General features: G+C 33.4%; 1 protein-coding gene across 1 annotated transcript; it reads left to right on the top strand.

Annotated features, from left to right (window-relative positions):
- Nucleotides 1-182: 182 nt before the first annotated feature.
- On the top strand, nucleotides 183-21,620 carry LOC106078214 (GPI inositol-deacylase-like). The gene is made up of 27 exons (XM_056021755.1): nucleotides 183-351; nucleotides 1,375-1,439; nucleotides 1,906-1,926; nucleotides 2,061-2,125; nucleotides 2,294-2,382; nucleotides 2,475-2,517; nucleotides 3,127-3,212; nucleotides 3,568-3,664; nucleotides 4,187-4,344; nucleotides 4,671-4,703; nucleotides 4,880-4,932; nucleotides 5,517-5,583; nucleotides 6,579-6,746; nucleotides 6,906-6,983; nucleotides 8,185-8,237; nucleotides 8,323-8,386; nucleotides 9,066-9,140; nucleotides 10,519-10,750; nucleotides 11,196-11,265; nucleotides 12,842-13,004; nucleotides 14,000-14,096; nucleotides 14,727-14,826; nucleotides 15,840-16,037; nucleotides 17,455-17,581; nucleotides 18,484-18,635; nucleotides 18,952-19,062; nucleotides 19,800-21,620. Exons 1-27 carry the CDS (start codon nucleotides 217-219, stop codon nucleotides 19,981-19,983), a joined length of 2,784 nt encoding a protein of 927 aa, XP_055877730.1. The 5' UTR covers nucleotides 183-216; the 3' UTR covers nucleotides 19,984-21,620.
- Nucleotides 21,621-22,212: the final 592 nt, after the last annotated feature.

The raw sequence follows: 22,212 nt of genomic DNA, 5'->3' as shown, positions 1-22,212 counted from the left end.
TTGATCAGATTTGATTCTAAATAGATCTAAATCTAGAGATCTAAAAAAATATGTTTAAAATTCCTCTTGTTAAAATATGTAGACTTAAGAGTTTTGAAATAATTATTTAAAGAAGTATTCATTAAAAATCTTAGAATGTGAATAAAAAATTGTCTTTTTTTTTCGTGTAGGTTTTTACTAGACTTCTAGCTTTATATTTTTATAACATGAACAACAATGGCTGCGCCCATAGCGCTAACCCTATTTGTAGGCATATTCAGCATTATTTGTTTAGGCTTTTATGATTATCTAACAAATTTTGAAAACAATGGTTGTGAAATGACCTACATGTACGAGTATCCAGAATACATAGTAAGTAATTTGTCTTATCTATCCCTTACCCTCGTATGAGTGTTACAAAGATAATGATTGATTGATCAATGATTGTAGGTTTTGATTGTTTACTTTTACTTTTAATACTTTTTAAGTCTTTTATTATTTATAATAAAGTTTATTTATAGTTTATTAGTTTATTTATTAATATCAGTAATCATAATTTAATCATTATCATGACATGATCATCATCATGATAATAAAAATAATTCAATGGACCTCATTCACCAATCGTAAACAAACAACATGATTTAGCCACATGATTCTCTATCTCTTCTATACAAATTTCGATCTAATTTTAATACACAATGACAATGGCTATCACATGGACCGTGGTAGTTTTTGTCATTGTTTTATCAATATTATCATGTGACTAAAAGTTGTTTATTTATGATTGGTGAATGAGCCTGTGAGGTCCATTAATATTAAGATATTTATGTAGAGTATTGTAGAGATAATCTACATCCTAGCCCAAACTGACCCGCGGACAACGGGGGATGACAGCAGCTGAGCAGGCAGGGTATGTGAACCCACCACCATAAAGACAATGTAACGACAGTCTAGTGCACTTGCTGCATGACCAGGCTGTCATCCAATTACTATAAAACTGTAATAACTGTAATATTAATATACTTATTTAAATATATTATAGACAGTCACAATGTATCTATTCTATTCTTACCTTATAAATTACAGACTTTACTGCCTGTGCGTAACTCTTTGTATGTATTATTGCTATTTACGTATTACAAGTACTTGATTAATAGCTAATTGATGCATTTTTTTTATTGAACCGTGTGATGTCATCAACAATAAATAATTGTTCAAAGTTTTAACTTGATCTGAGGATGGTAAACTTGAGAAATAAAATGTAAAAGAATCCACCCAGACAGACAGGTGGATTGAGTTAATATAAGCTTTGTAAAAATCCATTGATTGGAGCATGTCAAATAATATTATATAATATTCTCCTTTTGAACAGCAACTTGTTTTTCTTAACAGGAAATTGAGTTACAGGAAGAAAAAAACAAGTTTCCAGATTATAGACTTCACGCTTATAGTGAAGGGTAAGTACTTGAGTAGAGAAAAGAAATAGGATCACAGTAAGTACTTGAGTAGAGAAGAGAAATAGGATCACAGTAAGTACTTAAGTAGAGAAGAGAAATAGGATCACAGTAAGTACTTGAGTAGAGAAAAATAGGATCACAGTAAGTACTTGAGTAGAGAAGAGAAATAGGATCACAGTAAGTACTTGAGTAGAGAAATAGGATCACAGTAAGAACATTAAGTTCCCTAAGAGATTCTGGATCATTTCAATGACTTCTATTAATAATAGATTAATTGCTTGAATAGATAGTATTTCATTAGAGTATCTGATTCACTTTTATTAAGTATTTTCAATGCACAAGAAAACTGTGATGATTTAGTTTATTCATTAATTAGTAGAAATCATTATTAATCTGTGTTTAAACAAAAACAAAAAATCAAGCCTTTTGTATGCTTAATAAACAAAAGTTGTAATTTTTTTTTCAGACAATATACACAGCAGATAAGGTAAATAATTTAAAATACATCAGATTTTATTATTAAAAAAAATGAAATAGAACAGATATTTATTTTTTTTAATGTAACCTATTTTCTAACTATTCATTACTGTGTGTCATGTCAAAATGCTGTTGTTTCAATAGAAAGCTGCAGCTGAAAGGTATCCCAGTTCTTTTTATTCCTGGAAATGCTGGTAGCTACAAGCAAGGTAAGTTTAAAAACTTGTCAAGTCCCTTGAATCCTTTTGTTCATTATCAGATTAATAGCAATCATTCTATTCTTAGCATATATATATATATATATAGTGAGAGAGAGAAGAGGTGGAACTATTTTTTCAAATGCGGCCAATCAAAAAATGTTTTTTTCTGCATTTCAGTTCGATCACTTGGGTCGGTGGCCTTAAGGATGTCAGAAAGATTAAATGACAGAATTCATTTCAATTATTTTGTTGCTGATTTTAACGAGGTAAACTGTGAGCTTCTTCAATAATTGAAAGAGTAGTCATTAATCTAATGAATTTGTCCTTCACTGAAACAGTTTGATTTATTTGTCACTAGGAACTCTCTGGTCTCTATGGAGGTGTCCTTCTTAAACAAACAGGTATAGTCCTACTTTCTTCATTGCTATTTTCCTGACATGCACCTACAGCTTGAATAAGAGCTTGTACAGTAATAGTTTTAATATTAGGTAATGTTATTATTTAGAAGTGATGCACCATAGATGACAGACTTTCTTCTTCTTCTTTTAGCCAGCTTTTAGCTGCTGAGCTGTGAGCTCTTTTGCAGACTGTGCCAAGGAAAAATAGTGTGCTGTTTTCTTCAGTTGTTTAGCACTGCCGTACAGGGTGTTGGTTATGTTGGGCTGTAGTGGAAGTAGGGTTTGCCTAAGATGGATTAGGAAGGGGCATTCAAAGAGGAATGACAGACTTAACAGTCAATATTATAGTGACATCATAGAAACATAGTGTAGGAATTTGTAGATTATGAACAGTTGCCATCTAGATTCTACGAGTGACAACATTATTTAGTGACATAGACTCCATTTTGGCCTATTTTGTATCAAAGCTGTTGAACTTAGAATCCTTGTGTGCTATTTTGGTCTAACCAACCTTACTTTCACTTACCATTTGTTTTTAAATCCTCTCTCCTGGTACTTAAGATTATGTAACTAGATCAACTTATGTTTTCAAATTCTATTCTATGGTTTCAGAGTTTGTAAACATTTGTTTGAAAAAGATTCTTTCATTGTACAAGTCAACACAGCCAACATCAGTGATACTTGTCGGGCATTCCATGGTGAGGCAGTTAGATCTATCTCTTTATTAACTTTTGTATTTTTCTTTTTTGGAACATTTGACCTGCAGTTAGTAAGTATTAAAATATAGGACTACTTTGAATTCTTAAATTTTTTGAACTTTTAATAAATTGTTTGACGTCTAAATAAATATTGTTATTAAAGAATATTTTTTTCCAAACTTTTTTAGAAATCTTTGATACTGTTGGTTTAACGGAAGAACATAGAGTATTTATACTGAGAAACACTGCCCTGTCTGTATTGGCCACTCTGTATATAACTAAATAGTTGAAACATAACACACTAAAACAAAATATGCTAATAGAGCATTCTTTTCAATTTTCTTTGCTTTCTCAGGGTGGACTTATTGCAAGGGCTTTGTTTACCCTACCTGGCTTTGATCACTCACTGGTCAACACTATCATCACCCAAGCCACACCTCACCAGAGACCAGGTACTGACCAATGCAGACTGTGATCTATGACACTTATTTATTATACTTTTAACAATAGTTGTCTTTTAACCATATAAAAACTGTTGAAATATTTAGACTGTATAGTAAAAAAATAAAGTAAAGTTCCCCTTTCAGGCATTGTGATTTATGAGGCTTATGATGTAAAGGTCATCTGTTTCTATGGCCCATGTTTACCAAGAGGGTTATGTGGCCAGCACAAACGACCACCTTTACTTTTCCCCAAATACTGTCAGGTACCCATTAGAGCTGAGTGGACTCAGAGGTGCCCTAAGTAAAAATTCCAGGATTTGAACCCAGGACCCCCGGTTTGGAAGTCAAGCACTTTACTGCTCAGTCACCTTGCCCCCACTGCAGTATAGTGTTATTATTGAATTAGCTTCAAGATGTTCACATCAAATTAGTCTTCGTTTTAAATCTGTTATTACAGAAACATATTGTTTTGAATTCTTTTATTCACTGATGTTGTATTCCCATCCCTTGATTCACTCGTGTTGTCCACAGTTGCTGCTATAGATGCAGATCTTCATCATTTTTATAAGACTGTTAATACTTATTGGCAAGATCATGCTGCAACTTCATTGCGCCATGTGACAGTTGTCAGCACTGGTGGTGCTTACAGGGACATTCAAGTACGATATGGGCTGACAGTATTAGATGGGGTAAGTGAAGTGAGAATAAGACTTTGACATTATTATCAAAACTAGGTTATATTTTTGGTGATGGATGTAGTGTTTCTATAAATTTTTCGCTCATTTTGTGCATATTTCATAGGAGTATAAAATTGGTTGCCTAAATTAGAAAAGAAAGCAATCAGCCCAAAGTTTATCTGCAATTAACAAGAATGACAAAGTTTAAACTTGGATAGGGCCTTGTAAGCTTAATTTTTGTATTTAAAGTTAAAAGTTAAAATGTTAAAGCCAATGTTATAATCCAGTCTTTAGTTCATGTTCTAACTGCTCATTAGTTTTACTTTTGTATCGACTAGATTGTTGCCCCTGACAGAGCTGTGAGTGTTTCAGTAAGTAGTCAACTTTCTCATTTTTTTTTTTGTAGCAAAAGTTTTTTTTTTTTTTTTTGGTGTTTTTTTTTTTGTGTTAATTTGCTTGGCATGATGTATCATTGTACACATTGCATCCCATTTAGTGGAATGTTGAATATCATTTGATGCATTCTGGGATATTTACTTTCTTGCAGACGTCAGCAGTACCCAAAGCTTGGGTATCAACTGATCATCTGTGCAGTGTTTGGTAAGTATGACTTGATTTTATTTTTTTTTTTTTACCTTTTGTAATGATATTATCATATTAAATTTTTTATAATTACATCTTAATTACAGAAAATAAATGCAGGTTAAACCCCCAAATTGAAATAGCAACAAATCTATCAATATTTAAGTGTCCCTTTGTTTGGATGGATCTTTTAATGATAAGAAAAATATTTTACATTTTTTTTTTACCATAAAAAAAAGTTAAATTTTGCACAAAAATAAGGTAAAAATGCCAAAAAAAAATGAATACACATGTGGAGATATTTAAGTATCCAATAAATATTTTCAAATGAAATGTGCACAGTGTCTTCAGCGTGTCAATCCACTCATAATGAGCTACAATTTTCACAATTTTTTTTCTAGGTTTTTTTTTATAATTTTGTTTCTATTTATTTGTTAGTGTTTATACATTTCAAATTATTGTATACTATTCAGTTTTGACTTGAATTGAGCAGCTATAAGAATTTTTGTACTTGAGGTGCTATTTGATGAATTAAGTTCTTAGAGCTTCTATATTTTTGGTGTCATTCAATGTGGTTAGTTGTAAGAACTTTTCTGTTTTAGGTGTCGTCAGATGGTTTTGTTGACCAAAAGAGCAATGTTTGACATTATAGATGGCAAGAAATTACAGGTTGTTTTTTTTTTAAGTTTTATTCAACAATGTCTTTTCAAATGTATAAAATATTGTTAGAACCCGGCTTCTGCATGGACTCATGGTTCCAAACCTCCAATGCCTCGTTGTAAACTTGAAAAGAGCTAAGAATGTGGCGATGTGATATGTCCTGTAGTGGGTCTATTGCTGCACACCAACACACTATAAAGAACGCTAGAGGAATGGGTAAGGAAAGGTGGAAGAGAACTGGGTGTTATTATGGAAGGTTATTAATAATAATAATAATAATAATCTTTATTGTCGATATGGAAATTTGTCTTACAATTTGTGCATTACACCAAACAAAAAAAAACATTATAACTATAAGAAACCAAAGTGTACATTCACACCAGACTCACTCATAATTTACATGTGACAAAGTCTATACCAGATTGTTCTTATTTAATGATTTGATTGCCAGGGGAACAAAAGAGTGTTTGTGTCTGTTAGTCTTTGCTATCTCATTTGTGATGGTAAAATCCCAAAATCCTGACACAGAGGGTGATTCTTTATTTCGAGGATCTTGTTAGCTTTTTTATAGATGTTTGTCTCAAACAACTGCCCAAATGGGGTTTGTTTTTTGCCAATGATTTTACCAGCAGCATTTAGGATTCTATAAAGTTTATTTTTATTTTTAATGCTCAGATTGCCATACCAGTCAGTGATATTGAAACTTAAAATATTGCAGATATTTCCCTTGTTATGCAATCGACTCATTAAACATGTATTATCATTGTTTTCTTAGTGTTGCTTCCATTAGATTATTACAATATACTGAAAAAAAGTTTGGTAATGATAAAATGTTTAGACTATTTGATAAAGTAGACAGTGAATATATATAAACTTTTGTAGATATTTTCTATCTTATTGTTGATGTATTCAATCCTAAATTATTTTTTATTTTTGTTAATCTGTCACAGAAGAAATGTTGATTGGAATAAACATAATAAAAGTTGAATGTAATCCACTGGCAGGTTTTAACGGATCCAGAAAGCAGAATGAAAGTGTTCAGGCACCACTTTGTTTCTAACAATGGCCTGGGAGACTATTTGACCCGTGAACCCAATAGAACCATTGTCTTAGACAAGAAAGTCAAATGGGAAGTTAAGGTTGATAAGCTATGGAAATATTCATCTCTAAAGGTCAGTTGTATATGTGCTTTCATCTTAATGTTTTAATACAATTTTTTTTGCTTGACTTTTCACAATGGAGAAGAATTATTCTTGTACTGTGTTAAATAATGAAGTGGTTCTGAATTATTATAGTATCAACTTATTCTTTTATGTGTTTTATTTTTTTAGGTTGCATCGTCTGTCTATTTTGCTGTTCCATTTTCACCAGGGGAGGATGTAGATTCTGTTTTCATTAGGAGTAACTTAGTAAGTTTTTTCAAACCTTTTTTGTAATGTTCAATATAGCTGTATGGCTTTATGAATATAATGCATTTGTAAATGGTGTAGTAAGGCACTATTTAAAATTTCTTTTCGTCATCTGTGCCTGACGTTGGCAAGGGCTTTTCTTTAGGTTTCAAATGTGTGCCCTGCGATTATTGTGAGAGCTTTCCAGCTGTCTCTTTCAGTGGCCATCTGCTGCTTTCCTCTGTCAGTGAGGCCATGGCACCTGAGCTTATTTATTTTGCGTCTCGGAAGGTGGTAGGGAGACGTCTGCAACTCCAGCCTCCTTTAAGCTTGAGGTGGCAACATTTACAGGCTGCAATTTGTTTCATGTGGTAACGTAAAATACTATTCTTGGGAATCAAAGGCAAGAAGGGAAATTGTAGGTTTCAGTCCCAATCTGATTGACACATTAGAGAGAAGGTTCTCTGTAATTGAAATAGTAAGTAAAGTTTCCCTTTCAGACCTTGTGGTCTATAGAGCAGATAATGCAAAGGTCATCTGTTTCTGTGGCCTATGGCTATTGACGGTGTCATGTGGCCAGCACAACGGGGTCGCCAGTTGTGAAGAAACAAGTCCCTTTACGTTTTAAGTGCCTTTTAATTGTGAAGCATTTCAACATAACATATTTACAAATAACCAACTCCACTAGATGACTTCCTCTCTTCTTGTTTACACACTCGTCACTTCCCGCAAGTCCCCTAACTCTCCGATACCCAACACTTGACCGTGTGTCACGGTTGACCACACACAGTAACCGTGTCACAACAACGAACTATCACTTTACTTTTCCCCAACTAATGTCAGATACTCATTAGAGCTGGGTGGACTCAGAGACATCCTAAATATCCCGAAATTAAAAATCCCAGTCTTCACCAAGATTTGAACCATGAATTCCCAGTTTGGAAGCCAAGCACTTTACCACTCGGCCACAGCGCCTCCATAATTGAAATCATGGACTTAATAATTCTACTTTAAAAGTTTGGTCTTTATAATAACTCATTATTACAATCGTTGACCTCTGTCTCAGAAGATTGCATGGTTCTGTTTAAATTAGGAATGCTTTCATCAGATCTGCAACATTCACTTTGGACCTAGTTTTTATTCGCATAAGTGTCTTATAAATTTAGAGCCTCTTAAAAAAAAAAACTTTTTAAGAATATTGTTTTCTCATTTTTTTTGTCAGACCAACTCAGACTGGCTGTGTTACTGTGACGTACCTGATGGTCAAGATCGTTGGTAAGTTCTTGTTCACTTTTTTCGGCACCTATCATTATCAAATAAAGAAATATCTGTCATTGATAATTTCCCTTTCTACATTCAGTTCATCATGTACCAGTCTGTCATCACTCACACGTTTCCTACCACCTCTCTACTCCAACACCAAGGTAAGTTTCCTACGCTCTCACAGAGTTATTACAAAACCATTATAAATGAGTTAAGTAAAAAGAATAGTTCCCTTGTCAGACCTTGTGATGTATTGGGCAAATCATGTAAAGTTTATCTATTTCTGTGGTCCTTGGTTAACAAGGTTGTCATATAGCCAGCACAATGACCAACCCCCTTTACTTTTCCCCAACTAATGTCTGGTACTCATTAGAGCAGGGTGAACTTAAAGGCACCTTAAAAATCCCAGTCTTCAACAGGATTTGAATCCAAGACCCCTCTGTTCAGAAGCCAAGTGCTTTATCACTCAGCCACTGCATCTTCATTATAAATAAACTTCAGTATAAATATTTTATTGAAAAAACTAGAAATATTGTGAATTCACCTTTTTTTTTCACTGATAAGGTGAAAATTAGGATATGACCATTTGTCTCAGTATCCTGTAGTTTAATGCCACCTTGGTTCTAGAACATTAGATGGAGGAAATTATGCTGACATACACAGTAAATAAATTGGAAACGAAAATTGGTTTAGATATGCACATTAATACTTTATTTATATATTAAGCAGTTATTTGATTTTAACAGAGTGAAAATAAAAATGTTTGTGGTGTTAACATTTTTAAAAACATTTTTCTTTGAATAACTTTTAAAAGAAAGTTGTTTTCTTATTTTTTTTCAGTATGTAAGAGTCAGTGACATTGAAAGAACCAACAGGACATACATAATCATACTAGTTATGGCTGGCGAGAAGAAAGTAAGGATGATGTTTTACACTACAGTTATTGATTTATACTACAGTTATTGATATCATTTTTGTAAAAAGAAAAAGAATGCTATTTTTATGCTTCATTTCAATAACATCTTGTTTTTTTTTTTTTTCTGTGGTTCCTTACTAGTGCTGCTTTCTTCAGCAAAGTATGAGTTTGACAAAAAGTGAAAATTTTTAATGACCATTATTTTCTTTTTATGTCGAATCATAAATTGACTGTACTGGTAAAGATAAAGCATGCAATGAGTTGTTATTTTTCTCTCTGATATGAGATTTTCTTGGACTAGGTTGTTAGACAAAAGCAATTTATCTTTTAAAAATCTAAACCCTATTCTGACGTCAATGTATTGCTCTTCTGCTTATTTGTTAACAAAATAATTTAGAAAGTCATATATTTAGTAGTTTCAGTTTAGTTCTTCATTTGTGCTTTTTTATAGTTATAATGTTTTGTTTGGTGTAATGCACAAATTGTTAGACAAATTTCCTTACGGACAATAAAGATTATTATTATTATTATTATTATTACATAATTAACAATTTCCTACATGATACATGGGTCATCATCATCATCAAACTCCATTTGAGTGAGGGCTTGAGAGGCTTAAATCCTCTCTTGCAAAAGCCCTGGACAGAAATCCTGATGTCTTGCGTAGTGCATAAATGTCGCCATACAGGTCAAGAATTTTTTAGATTCCCAGACCTGTCGAGACGGAGATCAGCAAGTCTGGGGCAGTCCAACAGAATATGAGTCACGGTTTCCTCTTCCTCCCCGCAGCGGGGGCACAGTGAATCGAAATTTGGCCATAGCCGTGAGAAATATGAGTCAACAGGACAGTGGCTTGTCCTGCACTGTGCTATAATAGCTTGCTCAGGCCTGGACAGCCTCCACCACGAGGAAGTGCGGTCAGGGCGCCTCATGCGCTCCCAGACTCCACCGGCTTTTTGGGACTTGTCCCAGCACTCAAACCGCTTTTCCATTTCTGTTTTTTGAATGATAAATGGGTGAAAATTGGCGTTTATTGTTCACAGTTACTTATAAGTTAGTTGTGAGATTAAATATTGACTATATCATATCTAGTTAGCACATTTGCTTGAACTAAAAATAACTTGAGATTATAGAAGACCATTCAGATTCATAATGAAAATAATGATGTCATTAATGTTATATCTCTGTCCTCATTTGCATATTTGTTAAGTTGGAAATAAGCCGAAACATACTTAAATCGAATTGCTGTTTACAAGGTTTGATCAAATATTTTGCTTGACTTGCTTTATCTTATATATATTTGTAGATAATTATTTTACAATGTAACTTTTGTTACTTATTTTTTAAATTTAAGCATGTTGAATATTTTCTCCACAGGTTGACCTTCTAGTGGATCATTATGACAGTAATGTCCGCCATCTTGTTTACCAGATGCCCAATGTTTACGACACTATCATCTCCTACCCCATATCAGCCACTGACGGAGCCGCCCTGCTGAAAATAGCCAATGCTTCCAGTTTCTACAGCCTTCACCTTGCGGGACTGGCATTGCCGACCAACACTTTCACTGTTATAGTTGAGCCTTTTAAATGCCGTAGACATAGTGCTGGTAAATGTTTTATTTTATTTTTTTTTTTTCTCGTCTTTGTGTGAGAGGTTTAAATTACATGCATTCATAAAGAGAACTTGTAAAGGTAGATTGGGCCTATATGAGGACCTGTAAAGATAGATTTGGCTTAAGAGGGCAAAGTTTACACTGTTGTCTGCACTCTAGGTTTTAGTAGTTGGTATTCTCTTTATTGTTATGCAGAGTGTTGCCTATTTTTTATTGTACACTTTGCAGGACATCTCTGAAATCTCTTGTCTTATGCTGTCTTTTCCCTTAGTGACATTGTCAATATTAAATGTTATTATTAGGCTTAATAGGCGTCCTTCATTATTTTCCTTCCCTTGTTTACACAGGAAATCTAGGATTTTTGCCCCCCCCCCCCCCTTTCAAAAAAAAAAAAGAATTGAGTTCTAATCATATAATTTATTCAAATATTTTGTTTCAGAATTTAACGAAGGAAGTATATTGAGACTAAATGTACCCTGGGGTCATGAAGATGTCTTCACTTTTGCCAGGTAGTCATAACATTTCCAAGTATAAAGATTTATAAAGAAATATTTTAGAGATTTATTTTTTTAATGTTTTGGGAACTATGTAAAAAAAAAAAAAGTAAAGTAACCCTTCCAGACCTTTCAATCTTAAGGGCAGATGATGTAAAGGTGATCTGTTTCCATGGCTAATGAGAGTGTCAAGCACATGACCAACCGCCTTTGCTTTCCCTAACTAAAGTCAGGTACCCATTACAGTTGGGTGCACTCAGAGGTGTCCTAAAAATCTCTAAATTAAAAAACCCAGTCTTACAAAGATTCAAAACTTGGAACTATCAGTTGGAAAGTCTAGTGCTTTACTACCCAACTACCACTCCCAGACCTGCCTACCGTTACGCAAAATGCGTATTCGTTACGCAAAATCTCCCAAAAATGACCGTCAGTACGCAAATACGCATTTAACCCGTCGCGTTACGCATTTCGTATCCTTTCCCCCCTCTCTTGACTAGCTTACGAGCGGTCACGGAGGTCACGCTAAGCCGTCCTGTTGGGGGGGATAAACAGAAAAGGTGGGGGAACACATTGTGTCCAGATCTATACGTTGATTGGTTCTTAATAGCAATTAGATTTAGTCAAGAAATGAAGAACGCGAGAGTGAGGGAGTGGCGGGTTGGTACCGTCAGTTAGCTGATACACCAACGTGACTTTTTTTTTTTTGTAAGTTCATTAGAAATTAATTATGTTAAATCCCTGATTCCCGTATTTATTTGTATAGAAAAAAATATCGAAGTGCTATCGATTCAAAACACATTGAGTGACATTGTAGATATCTAGTCTAGATCTGGATTCTAGATCTAGAATCTAGATAACTTGTTATACAGAAATATATCTAGACTCTAGCTAGAGTCTAGCTAGTCATTACGTTATGTCATGATTCTCTACATTAGTAATTACTCTACACTCTAGTTGTAGATCTAGTATGATTTAGATCATTTTAGATTGACTAGATTCTAGATCTAGATCGATAACATCTACTACCATCTAGTCTAGATTTATACTAGATTCTTAGTATAGAATAGATCAAGGATGAAGGTAGGCCTACGAAAGTTTGGAGAGTAGACCTACGTTTGTAGCGGATCCACGGCATCGGTAACACTCTTGAGCCCAGATCTAGCGTAGATTATATTTATTATATAGACATAGATCCAGATCTAGTCTAGATATCATCTCTATTGTCGTATTGATCTAGGTTTAGATTGTAGATCTCATCATGACATCTAGATCTAATATTATATATATATATATATATATATATATATATATATATATATATATATATATATATATATATGACAAAATAGTGGATCGCGTAAGTGTTACGCATTCTGGTGCCAAAATACGCATTTTGACCATCAGCGTTACGCATTTGGACTTTTTTTGGTAGGCAGGTCTGCTGACTCCTTCTTTTAGAACTCTTTGACTAGCATAATTATTCTGAAATAAAAAAAACAACAATTGTTTGTTTGATAGACATTTACAACAAGGCTGTTGCTGAAGTTGAGTAAAAAAACAAACAACTATTGTTTCTATATCTTTGATAAAGTTATGGAAAAGAAATCAGCCTGGCTGTTAAGCTACAGACTGGACGTCCGATGGACCATGACTGGAGACAGGATGCCTCAGAGCCTCACTTGGAAATGTTCTTACATCCTTACTGCCATTATCGGCTGAAACTTGTCGTAGCCACTCAGGATGCTATTGGACAGGTAAGCCTATAGGTGATGTCTGATTTAAATAATTTAATGCAGGCTTGTCCAATATGTTGGCTATATGTGTCCCCAGGGCCGGTCCTAGCAATTGCAGGGCCCTATGTGTCCCACTGTCCTGCACCAGTGTATCTCATTAAGTGCCTACTGCAGTCTGGTCAATTAAAATTAAATTAGAAACTAGTGAAACTTGCACCCTATGCATTTGCGTCTGAGGAATCTGTTTACATTCTTCACAGCCGCATATTTTGTCAAGAGGCTCAATTAAGATTTTGAAAAAAAAAATCATGCATCCTTGGCTACTAATTATAAAATCAGTGAAAGAATTACTGTTTGTTATTTATAAGGGCTCAAATAATCTTAATTTAAGGATACTGATTCAAAGATGCTTTATTTACTAGCCAGAGAAAACCAAGTAATTAACACGGTATGAAAATTGAGGAAATTGATGAGACATTCAGATTAATGTCTTTGAATGAATTACTTAAAAACATAATGAATTTGCCTTTTATGGAAGAGAAACATTATTTAGTCAAGTTGATAATTAAAATGGGAATTAGGGAATTGTTAAAACTACATTTATCCACAAGAGCTTTTGAAGAAAGATCTCAGTTATTTAAAATTTGTTGGTATCATTTGAGCTTTTGCATTAACTCTTTCTCTCCTAACTGACGATACAAACGTTGATTCCATCAGAATGTGGTAAATAATTACGGAGAGAAAGAGTTAACATTGGAAGCATGAAAGATATTGAAATAAAGTCAAGTTTTATTCAGTATTTATGATAAATAATAAACTATAATCTGTACATAGCTAGAAGTATCACAATGTATTACAAAGGTGTTTGGGATATTTCTATTACTGTAAGTCTTCTATTCTTAGTTACAGCCTCTCAGGCTGTAACAGTGATGTATAGTTATGTATTAAGTTAGCACTTTGAATGTTTTTCTATGAACAGATTTAAGTGAATTTTTTGCTGTTTATTATCATTTCAGGGTGTTCGATTTTATGGGTTACTTTTGCCTGGCTTTGTGGTGGCTGTTTTGTTTATGACTCTGAGAGCTGCCACTTTGACTGCTTGTAAAGGATCAGGTTAGATAATATAATAAATGTCTTAAATTCCTAGATACTATACACATTAATTTTAAGCCTAGGTAGAAGTCATCAAAAAACTGATAATAGAGAATGTTATATTAGACAAAGTTAGTAAAAGTGTTAGTCATAAGATGATATTATATGAATCAGGAAAATTATAATGGACATGCAATGTCAATTTAGTCCCTAAGATTTGCAAATGGTGAAGGTTTAATTAGTGTTATAAAAGATTCTCTACATTCAAGTTTTAAATGTTTTTTATTCATTAACTGATGTTTTATAATTGCAGTCCATTTTACTTATAGTGTTATTTAGGTTTTTTGAATGTCGGTTATTAAGTCCTGAATTTGCAATCATCCTTCTTTTAAAAGTAGAAAAATATTTTATAATATATGAATTTTGGTTATATTATATATTTTTTAGAATTAGTTATTAATAAAAAATATGACTTTTTTTTTTATTTGAAAAATTGAGCCCTAATTTGTGTATGAGTGTCTACATTTTTTTATTTGCTCTAAAACTTGATAAAATGACTTTTACACTTTTGGGGGCATGACATGGCCTAAATTGTGAAGATGTGCCAGAAACTCAAAAAATGTCAAAATGTACTTCTGCTTTCTGTTGCAGTGATCAATGAAAAACTTGCCAAGCCTTACAATGCTATTCTGGACAGTGCCAAGCCTTACTACATTGTTCCCGTTGCTTTACTTCTGCGCTATCTATGCAGGTAATTCAAGGAACATTGAATTGTTCTATTCAAAACTTGACTTGAAAATTTACTTTTAGGACCACCAAGAAGAAGGAAAAAAAAAAGGCTTTGGAAGTATTAGTGAGTGAATCTTAGGTTCATACACCAATTGTTGTGAATTGAATTGAAATGACAACAAATCTAACAGTGTTTTTGCCAGACAAACGTGAAGTTATTTTGATCTTCTAAATAAAATCTTACAAGTCTTCTCAACTACTCCATAACTGTTTATTCAAATGCTAGATCTAGGGAGTAATAAGGTGGAAGTTCACTTGGAGATGTTTTCCTATTTCTGCATCCAATGATTAATAAAGGGGCCATGTGGCTTTAACTATATTCACCTTTTAAAAAAACAACAACAAACTTTTTCCCTAACAAATGTCACATGGCCATCATCTCTTCTTCCAAAAAATCTTGTTTTGGAGACTTAGAGCAGTAAGATTCTCCTTAATCCCATTGACCACTGGGAAATGTTTGGTGCTCTTCATCTTTTGTCCTATCTGAAGTTTCCAGTATGGCATCAACCAGTTCTGCTTTTTTACTGGGTACAAAATCTCTAGATTCCTTAAACACAATACCTTTAGTTATTCTCTTAGCCACCAACTCCACATATAATTATTTAAGGTATTGCATTCCTAAGCATCACTCACTTTCACATTTCACAGACTTTCACTTTTCAGAGACTTTCACATTTCAGACTTTCACTTTTCACAGACTTTCACATTTCACAGACTTTCACATTTCACAGACTTTCACATTTCACAGACTTTCACTTTTCACAGACTTTCAGACATTAAAACCCATACAAGCAGCCACTTCCCTTCCCACATATTAAAAAAAAGTGTAAAGATTAATTACTTTTGTAAATTGTAAAAAAAAAAACACATACAAAATATTTGAGCCTTGAAATCATAGACAAGAGTTAATGCTATTAAATTAAAACATGCTAGTTCATTCAGAAACATTATTTGAATATCATGTTACATTCTCAGCCTGGGCTCTGTCAGTAAGATGTTGAAAGGCCTACACATTCCAGCAGATGACACTGTGGTCTTGAAAGAAGAGAACATCTACTTCTCTTTGCTGCCGCTAATACTGTACATCTCTTCCTGGGTGCTGACTTACTTGCATGCTACTTTTGCTTACCATTTGATGAAAGTGTTGAGTTACCTGGGCTTCATCAGTTATGTGTAAGACTAAGACTGCTTTATTGATCCTTATGAGAATTTGTTGTGATTACATGGACTCTTTTCTCATATTAAGACAAAGTGTTGTTTGATAAACCTTTAAGCTCTGTGCATTGTTAGAAAATGCACTGTCTTATGATAGTATTGCTGGTACTTTTTAAAAAAGTAAACTTTATAATACACTTTGAATTATTGTATTCTTCCATGCTCACTTTATTAATTAGTTCAAACTTTAGTTTAAGTATAATGACTTCTGGTTCTGTCTGCCTACATTTATCTGTTGGGTGCAGACATCTCAGACTACTGTGTCACTTTAGATGACATTTAGCAGAAGGAGGGGAAGTGTCCTTTTCCAATCAAGCTTCTCTTTTATTTTCTACCCAATAGATTCAACAAAATAACCTGCACTGGCATTCATACTCTCCTCCTTTGACTACTGTGCTGGCAGGTATACCGTAAGACAACGTCATCAATCTGCAGCTAATTTATGAATTATTGTTCTGCATAAATCAAGACAATTCTGCTAATGCTCTCATGCATGCACTCCATTGGGCTCCCTGTGAGTGCAAGAATTGATTACAAGGTGACCACACTTTGTCATCAGTGCATCCATGATGATGAAACGCCCTCATACTTTAATAAACTGATCACTTCATTTGTCCCTCAAAGAGTCTTGCGCTCCTTAGACTCAATTCTTCTTGCTCTGCCACATTTTCCCCATGAAACTTAGTTTGCAGGCTTTCAGTACATGCCAAAAGGTTTGGAACTTGTATCCCAATGAACTTAATCAGATCACATTCAGAAGAATATCAAAGAACTGTTTTAAAGTTAGATTATTTTTTCATTTTATTGCCTGTTTTTTTTTTATGTCTGATTATGTCTTCACAACACCCCAAGCCCAGATCATGTTTGTTAACAGTGCTAAATAACTTCAATTATAATTATTATTATTAAATACAAAGACTTTGGCTTATACCCATGAAACCAAAAGAAAAGTTACCATGTAAAAAAGAGTAACAAACAACACAGAGAGCAACTCATTATCAGGCAGCAGCTTTATCTATGTTAAATGTTGCAAAATATGTAGATTACGTTTGGGTCCCCATACTACCAAGCTTACTAAATTTCGGACTCGACAATGACTTGTTATTATATCTGATCAGATTTTGTATCAATGAGCTAGATAAATTAATATTGTCAGCTTTCCTTTTTATATTGTGTAGCGATTTTCTGGCAGAGTGGCTAGTGTATTGGCTTGTGAAGGCTGAGGAGGCTTTAGCCCTCAATTTCAAATTCAGGTCATTCACTGACCAGGATAACATATATTTGTATTTTTGTAGATTTTGTTACTATGTGAAGGATACATCAGATATTTGTGTTGTCATTTTGTGCTTCAGATTTGTTTCTTCTTTATTTTCAGACTCCCTAAAGCCATAAAAGATAGATGTGGATTACTGCAATTTGTAATTGGTTCTATAGCACTGTCTTTGTCTTTGTTCTGTGGAACACTTGGTCTGTTAATAATTTCTGCCCTGCTCATACTAAAGGTAAGGTTTCTATACTTTCTACTGAACTGAAAGCGACATTGTCCAGTTCTGAAAATACGAAAAACATGCGTATATGTAACCCTGCTGGGATTGTTACATATATGTATGTTTTTCATATTTTCTATACAGTCGTTTACCCCCTGCAGCAGTAAATCTTTGTTTTTTTTGTGTCCAGTTCTGACTAGCTCTATTGAAACATGTGGCCTTAACTACGCTATTATTACCTTATATTTTAACTAACTGAATCCAAGTTACTATCATTTTACTGACTTCCAAATGATAATTGTAGTTATAACCTAATTCACAAGCTTCATGTTTCAAGAACACTTTTTGCTTTCAAACTAATTTTCTGCCTTGTATTCAGTAAAGAAGAAAAAAGGAATTGAAATAAAGGAAAACAATTCTGGAACATTTTAAAAATAATAAATATGAAATAAAATCAATAGCATGAATAACATCTCCTTAGTGAAAACATTTAACTTTAAAAAGGGATCTTACATTTGATAATATCTGCAATGTACTAAATACTTAGAATAACCCAATTAAAGAAGACATTGCATAAACTAAGATTACAAAGCTAGCTAATTCTGTTCTTTCATGTTGTTGGGAAAACAACTTAATTAAATTAATTACATAATCAAAATAAGAAAATGTCCCTTCAAATTTGGATATGAAACATTCAGTAAATCAAACTGTTCAAAATAATGCAATGAAGCTAGATATTAAACTTTTGGATTTAAGCTAGACATTTAGCTCTTGTTGTGTGTCTGGTTAGTCTTTTCAACATTTAAAAATCTCTTTATTCAAAGACTTCCCATTACTAATATCAGTCCATTTATTTATTCAGATCATTGTACAAATATTTTGCAGTCTGTTCAATGCACTTTTTGTTTTTCTTTCAGCTGCTTAGTCTTCTGTACAGCGTCAGTGCTAAGGAGGATACACAGGCCACACATCTTCAGATAGCCATCCTCTTCCCTGTCACATTGCTGGTCAACATACAGACATTACTTGGCTTGGGCTCACTGGTTGTGTGGATGAAGCTCATTGTACTGTAAGCATTTCATTAGTGGATTCATTCTTATTTATTCATCTTGGAATTCTAGCTGTACTCTGTTATGGAATTATAAAATCAATGAATAAATTGCAATCCCCCTTACAATAGTGCGTTAAAATGGTAATTAGTCTGATGATTCTGTGAATGGTTTTCATTATTGCTCTCAACGAAGAGAATAAATATTTTTTTTTTTTTAATTTCTTACCAATTATTCTCCAGATTAAATGACAAACGTCTTCATTCAACTCTTTTTAAAACTCTAAATATTACTAGGGCTTTTTTTATTCTTTAAAGCTTTGTTTCATTTCCTCAGAAATGGTTTCCTATTTCAACCCCTGAGACCTGATCCCAGCCAGATGTCTGCTGTTATCACATGTATATGTGTGCTTATGTTGTTGAATATGTCTAATCTCAATCTATCAAAGTAAGTTTGGTCAGACATAGTATTTTAATTGATAGCTTAAACTTTTAACTGTCATACAATTCCTAGGATGAATAAACTTGACATTAAGATATAATAGCAGCACTAGGGTGCAATAATTATTAACAGAAGAAAGGTAAAGAGAATATGGTTCAACATAGATTACCTCCAATAAGGACTCTACATGTCCACAATCCACTTCCAATAAGGACTCTACATGTCCACAATCCACCTCCTATAAGGACTCTACATGTCCACAATATCCACCTCCTATAAGGACTCTACATGTCCACAATCCCTGTAAGAAAATGTGGACGAGCTCTAGGTGGGCCATGTTAGTATACGACCCCTGGATGGCAATACAGGTCCAGATAACTCTACTGACTTAGAAGATTCTATGTTGGTGTGTTAGACTGCTACCTGGTAGGCCAGTTTGGAGGTCCTTGGTTTGATTCCTCGTCGGATCTTATATATATTGAGCAATTTTCTTCACCTTTTTTCTATAACCTTTATACCATAGTGCTGCCAGTATTTGTTAGTTTTTTGGTCTTTTGTTAATAATTTTTTTTAAGTACTTGATTTCTAAATAGAAAAAAAACATAAAGGCAACTTTTCATTATAATATGTTATCACACTGAACTTAGTCTCTTATCTTAAGTAATATGTTATCACACTGAAATAGTCTCTTATCTTATAGTAATATGTTATCACACTGAACTTAGTCCGTTATCTTTCCTCAGATTTCAGGGTTTGATAGTCTTTTGGTCATTATACTGTCTTGCTGTCATGAGCATTTTGTATGCTTCTGTGTCTATGTATCGTCTCCCAATCTTGATAGCTGGTGCAGTTTTGGCTGTGACACTGCCCCATGTGACTGGTCTTCTGTCCAGATGGACAAAGGAAAGGACTAAGAAAGGAGAATAGATCATATACATGTTAGTTGAACTTTTTGACAAAAATATGAATGAACTATGTAATGGTTACACCAAATGGAAATACAGCTACAAAGATCGAGCCGTTTTTCCTTCAGTAAGACTTAAACAATGTTATTGTTGGTTTACATTTGATTTGCATTTCTGTTTTGTTTACATGATCAATTTCCATATATGTTTTATACATTGTGATGTGTTAACATAATTTTGTCTTTTTTTTTTTTGGCTTAAATATTTAGTTTTGTGTTTCATAGATTCACAGCTCCTTTTTGTACAATTTGTTGTTATCATTGAGCAGATATTTTATCTTCCGGGCATACAGCCACAAGGCACAATTTAAATCACTTGAATAAGATTTTGTGACTATCTGCCACATTCTCATGATGGTGCTGTCTGATGGGTCACAAAGAATGGGTCTTGAACAGCAAGATCATTCACATATCACACATGCTGGTATTATTACTGAGCTAAGAAACTCTGTGTTTAACATTTCGGTGTATATTTCGATACTAATGTGGCCATGTTGTATTACGTAAAGTGATTTCTAGAGAAGTGTTTCTTGCAGTTCTCCACCAGAACTAACAAGTTTATAACATTTGCATTATATATATTGGAAATAACAAGCAACATAGATACATTCCCAAGGAAGTGCTTGCTACATCAAATACTTCATCTTTTTTTTTTTAACTCTGTTCTATAGAAACATCATTTAAATCATTATATTTAATATTCTTAATGTCCCTTTTGTTTAATTATTTTGATTTATACAAATGTTCTTGTTATAGATAACAGTTCACCTTCACTCTTCCCGTAGTCTGTTCAGCGGTCGGGGCGCCACACATTATCTGTCAACCATCTTTCTCCATTTCTCTCTGTCTCTTTCATTCCTTAATGCTGTCCTCCCATCGCTTCATTTGTCTGCCCTTCTCCCTTGGTGCTGTTCCCTGAAGAAAAGTTTTTGCGAGCCCTGAGGATCTCATTACATGGCTGCGTAGGCTAAACTTTAATTTTTTAACGGGGGTCAGAAAGGAATCATGGGACCCAGTCGCTATTGTGATCTTGTTTCTGATTTCCACCTTTGAAATATGGTCTTTGTATGTGAAACTTAGTATCCTTATGTAACATCTCAATTCCAGGGCTGGGATCTTCTTCTAGTTCTGTAGTTAGAGTCCAGGACAGGAAATTGTTAAATTACTCTAAAATAACAATCTTATCTATCTTATCTTATCTATCTTAAAATATAAATTTAGGCTGATCTATGTACTGATAATGACATGCTAATTGTTGAATTCAACTAAGTCTAGCTTCTAGTCTCTTAGAGAGCAACACATTATTGTGTATTTATTACCTTTATGTGTGAACCAATGTCATCACAATGAAATCTATGCATTTTAGGATGTATTTAAGAAGCACAAAATTAAATAAATTTTAATATGTTTCTGCTTTATATTTGAACATAGAAGTTTAAGGTATAATTTCATGAACAAATATTTTATTGTTGTTTCATAGTCCTCAGCTAAAATGTAGTGTAATCATTCAGGTTGTAGTTTTTCATTTTAATTTGTGTTAGGTTTGTAATGGATGTAGATCTACAGTGTTTCCCATGACTACACAAATCCAGTAGTGACCTGAATATTTGGTCACATCTAATGTTGATAAGCTATTGTGTCTGCCGTTTGGTCTACTTAAGTTTTCACCTTGACAACAATTATAGACTTCTGGTCATCCTCCCATTTAATCTTTACAATCTATATTAAGTAAAATTGAAATATACAATCATGCACATTTTCGCCCTTATAAGGTAAAATTGAATTATGCCCATGACATTACCTTATGTACCGATATATTGATAAATAAAAATACTAAATATTTATTACCAATATCTGTAAGTTACATTTTTTTACATGGGAAATATAGTACTTTAGATTATTGTCTTATGGTATAGATAATTTCCTTCTTTTTTCTTGTGAGTTTGTAAGCTGACATTCAAGTTGAAGACTTACGGTTTAATGCTTTTTATCAGACTTACAAGAGAGAGCTATCTTATAAAATACAAACATGACTTCAGAAAAGAAGATGATTACGTCCTACTGTTGAATAAGTAACCTTTTATTTTGCCTGCTGATTACATTTCTAACTGCTCTTTACACAGGCTTTTCAAATCTAAATATTAATTAGAAATGTCTTTTTCTTGTAGCTCATTTTTGTTTGTTTGTTTTTT

This window comes from Biomphalaria glabrata, chromosome 2 (genome assembly GCF_947242115.1).
Source record: "Biomphalaria glabrata chromosome 2, xgBioGlab47.1, whole genome shotgun sequence".
Lineage (NCBI taxonomy): Eukaryota > Metazoa > Mollusca > Gastropoda > Planorbidae > Biomphalaria > Biomphalaria glabrata.
This window is presented reverse-complemented; position numbering and strand designations above follow the sequence as displayed.

Bases quoted from the DNA above. Each gene is read 5' to 3' on its own strand.
- LOC106078214 (XM_056021755.1), top strand. From the start codon at position 217: ATGGCTGCGCCCATAGCGCTAACCCTATTTGTAGGCATATTCAGCATT. The intron at 4,933-5,516 runs GTAAGTATGACT...TTTCTGTTTTAG, and splicing joins GATCATCTGTGCAGTGTTTG to GTGTCGTCAGATGGTTTTGT. The intron at 14,097-14,726 runs GTTAGATAATAT...TTTCTGTTGCAG, and splicing joins GACTGCTTGTAAAGGATCAG to TGATCAATGAAAAACTTGCC.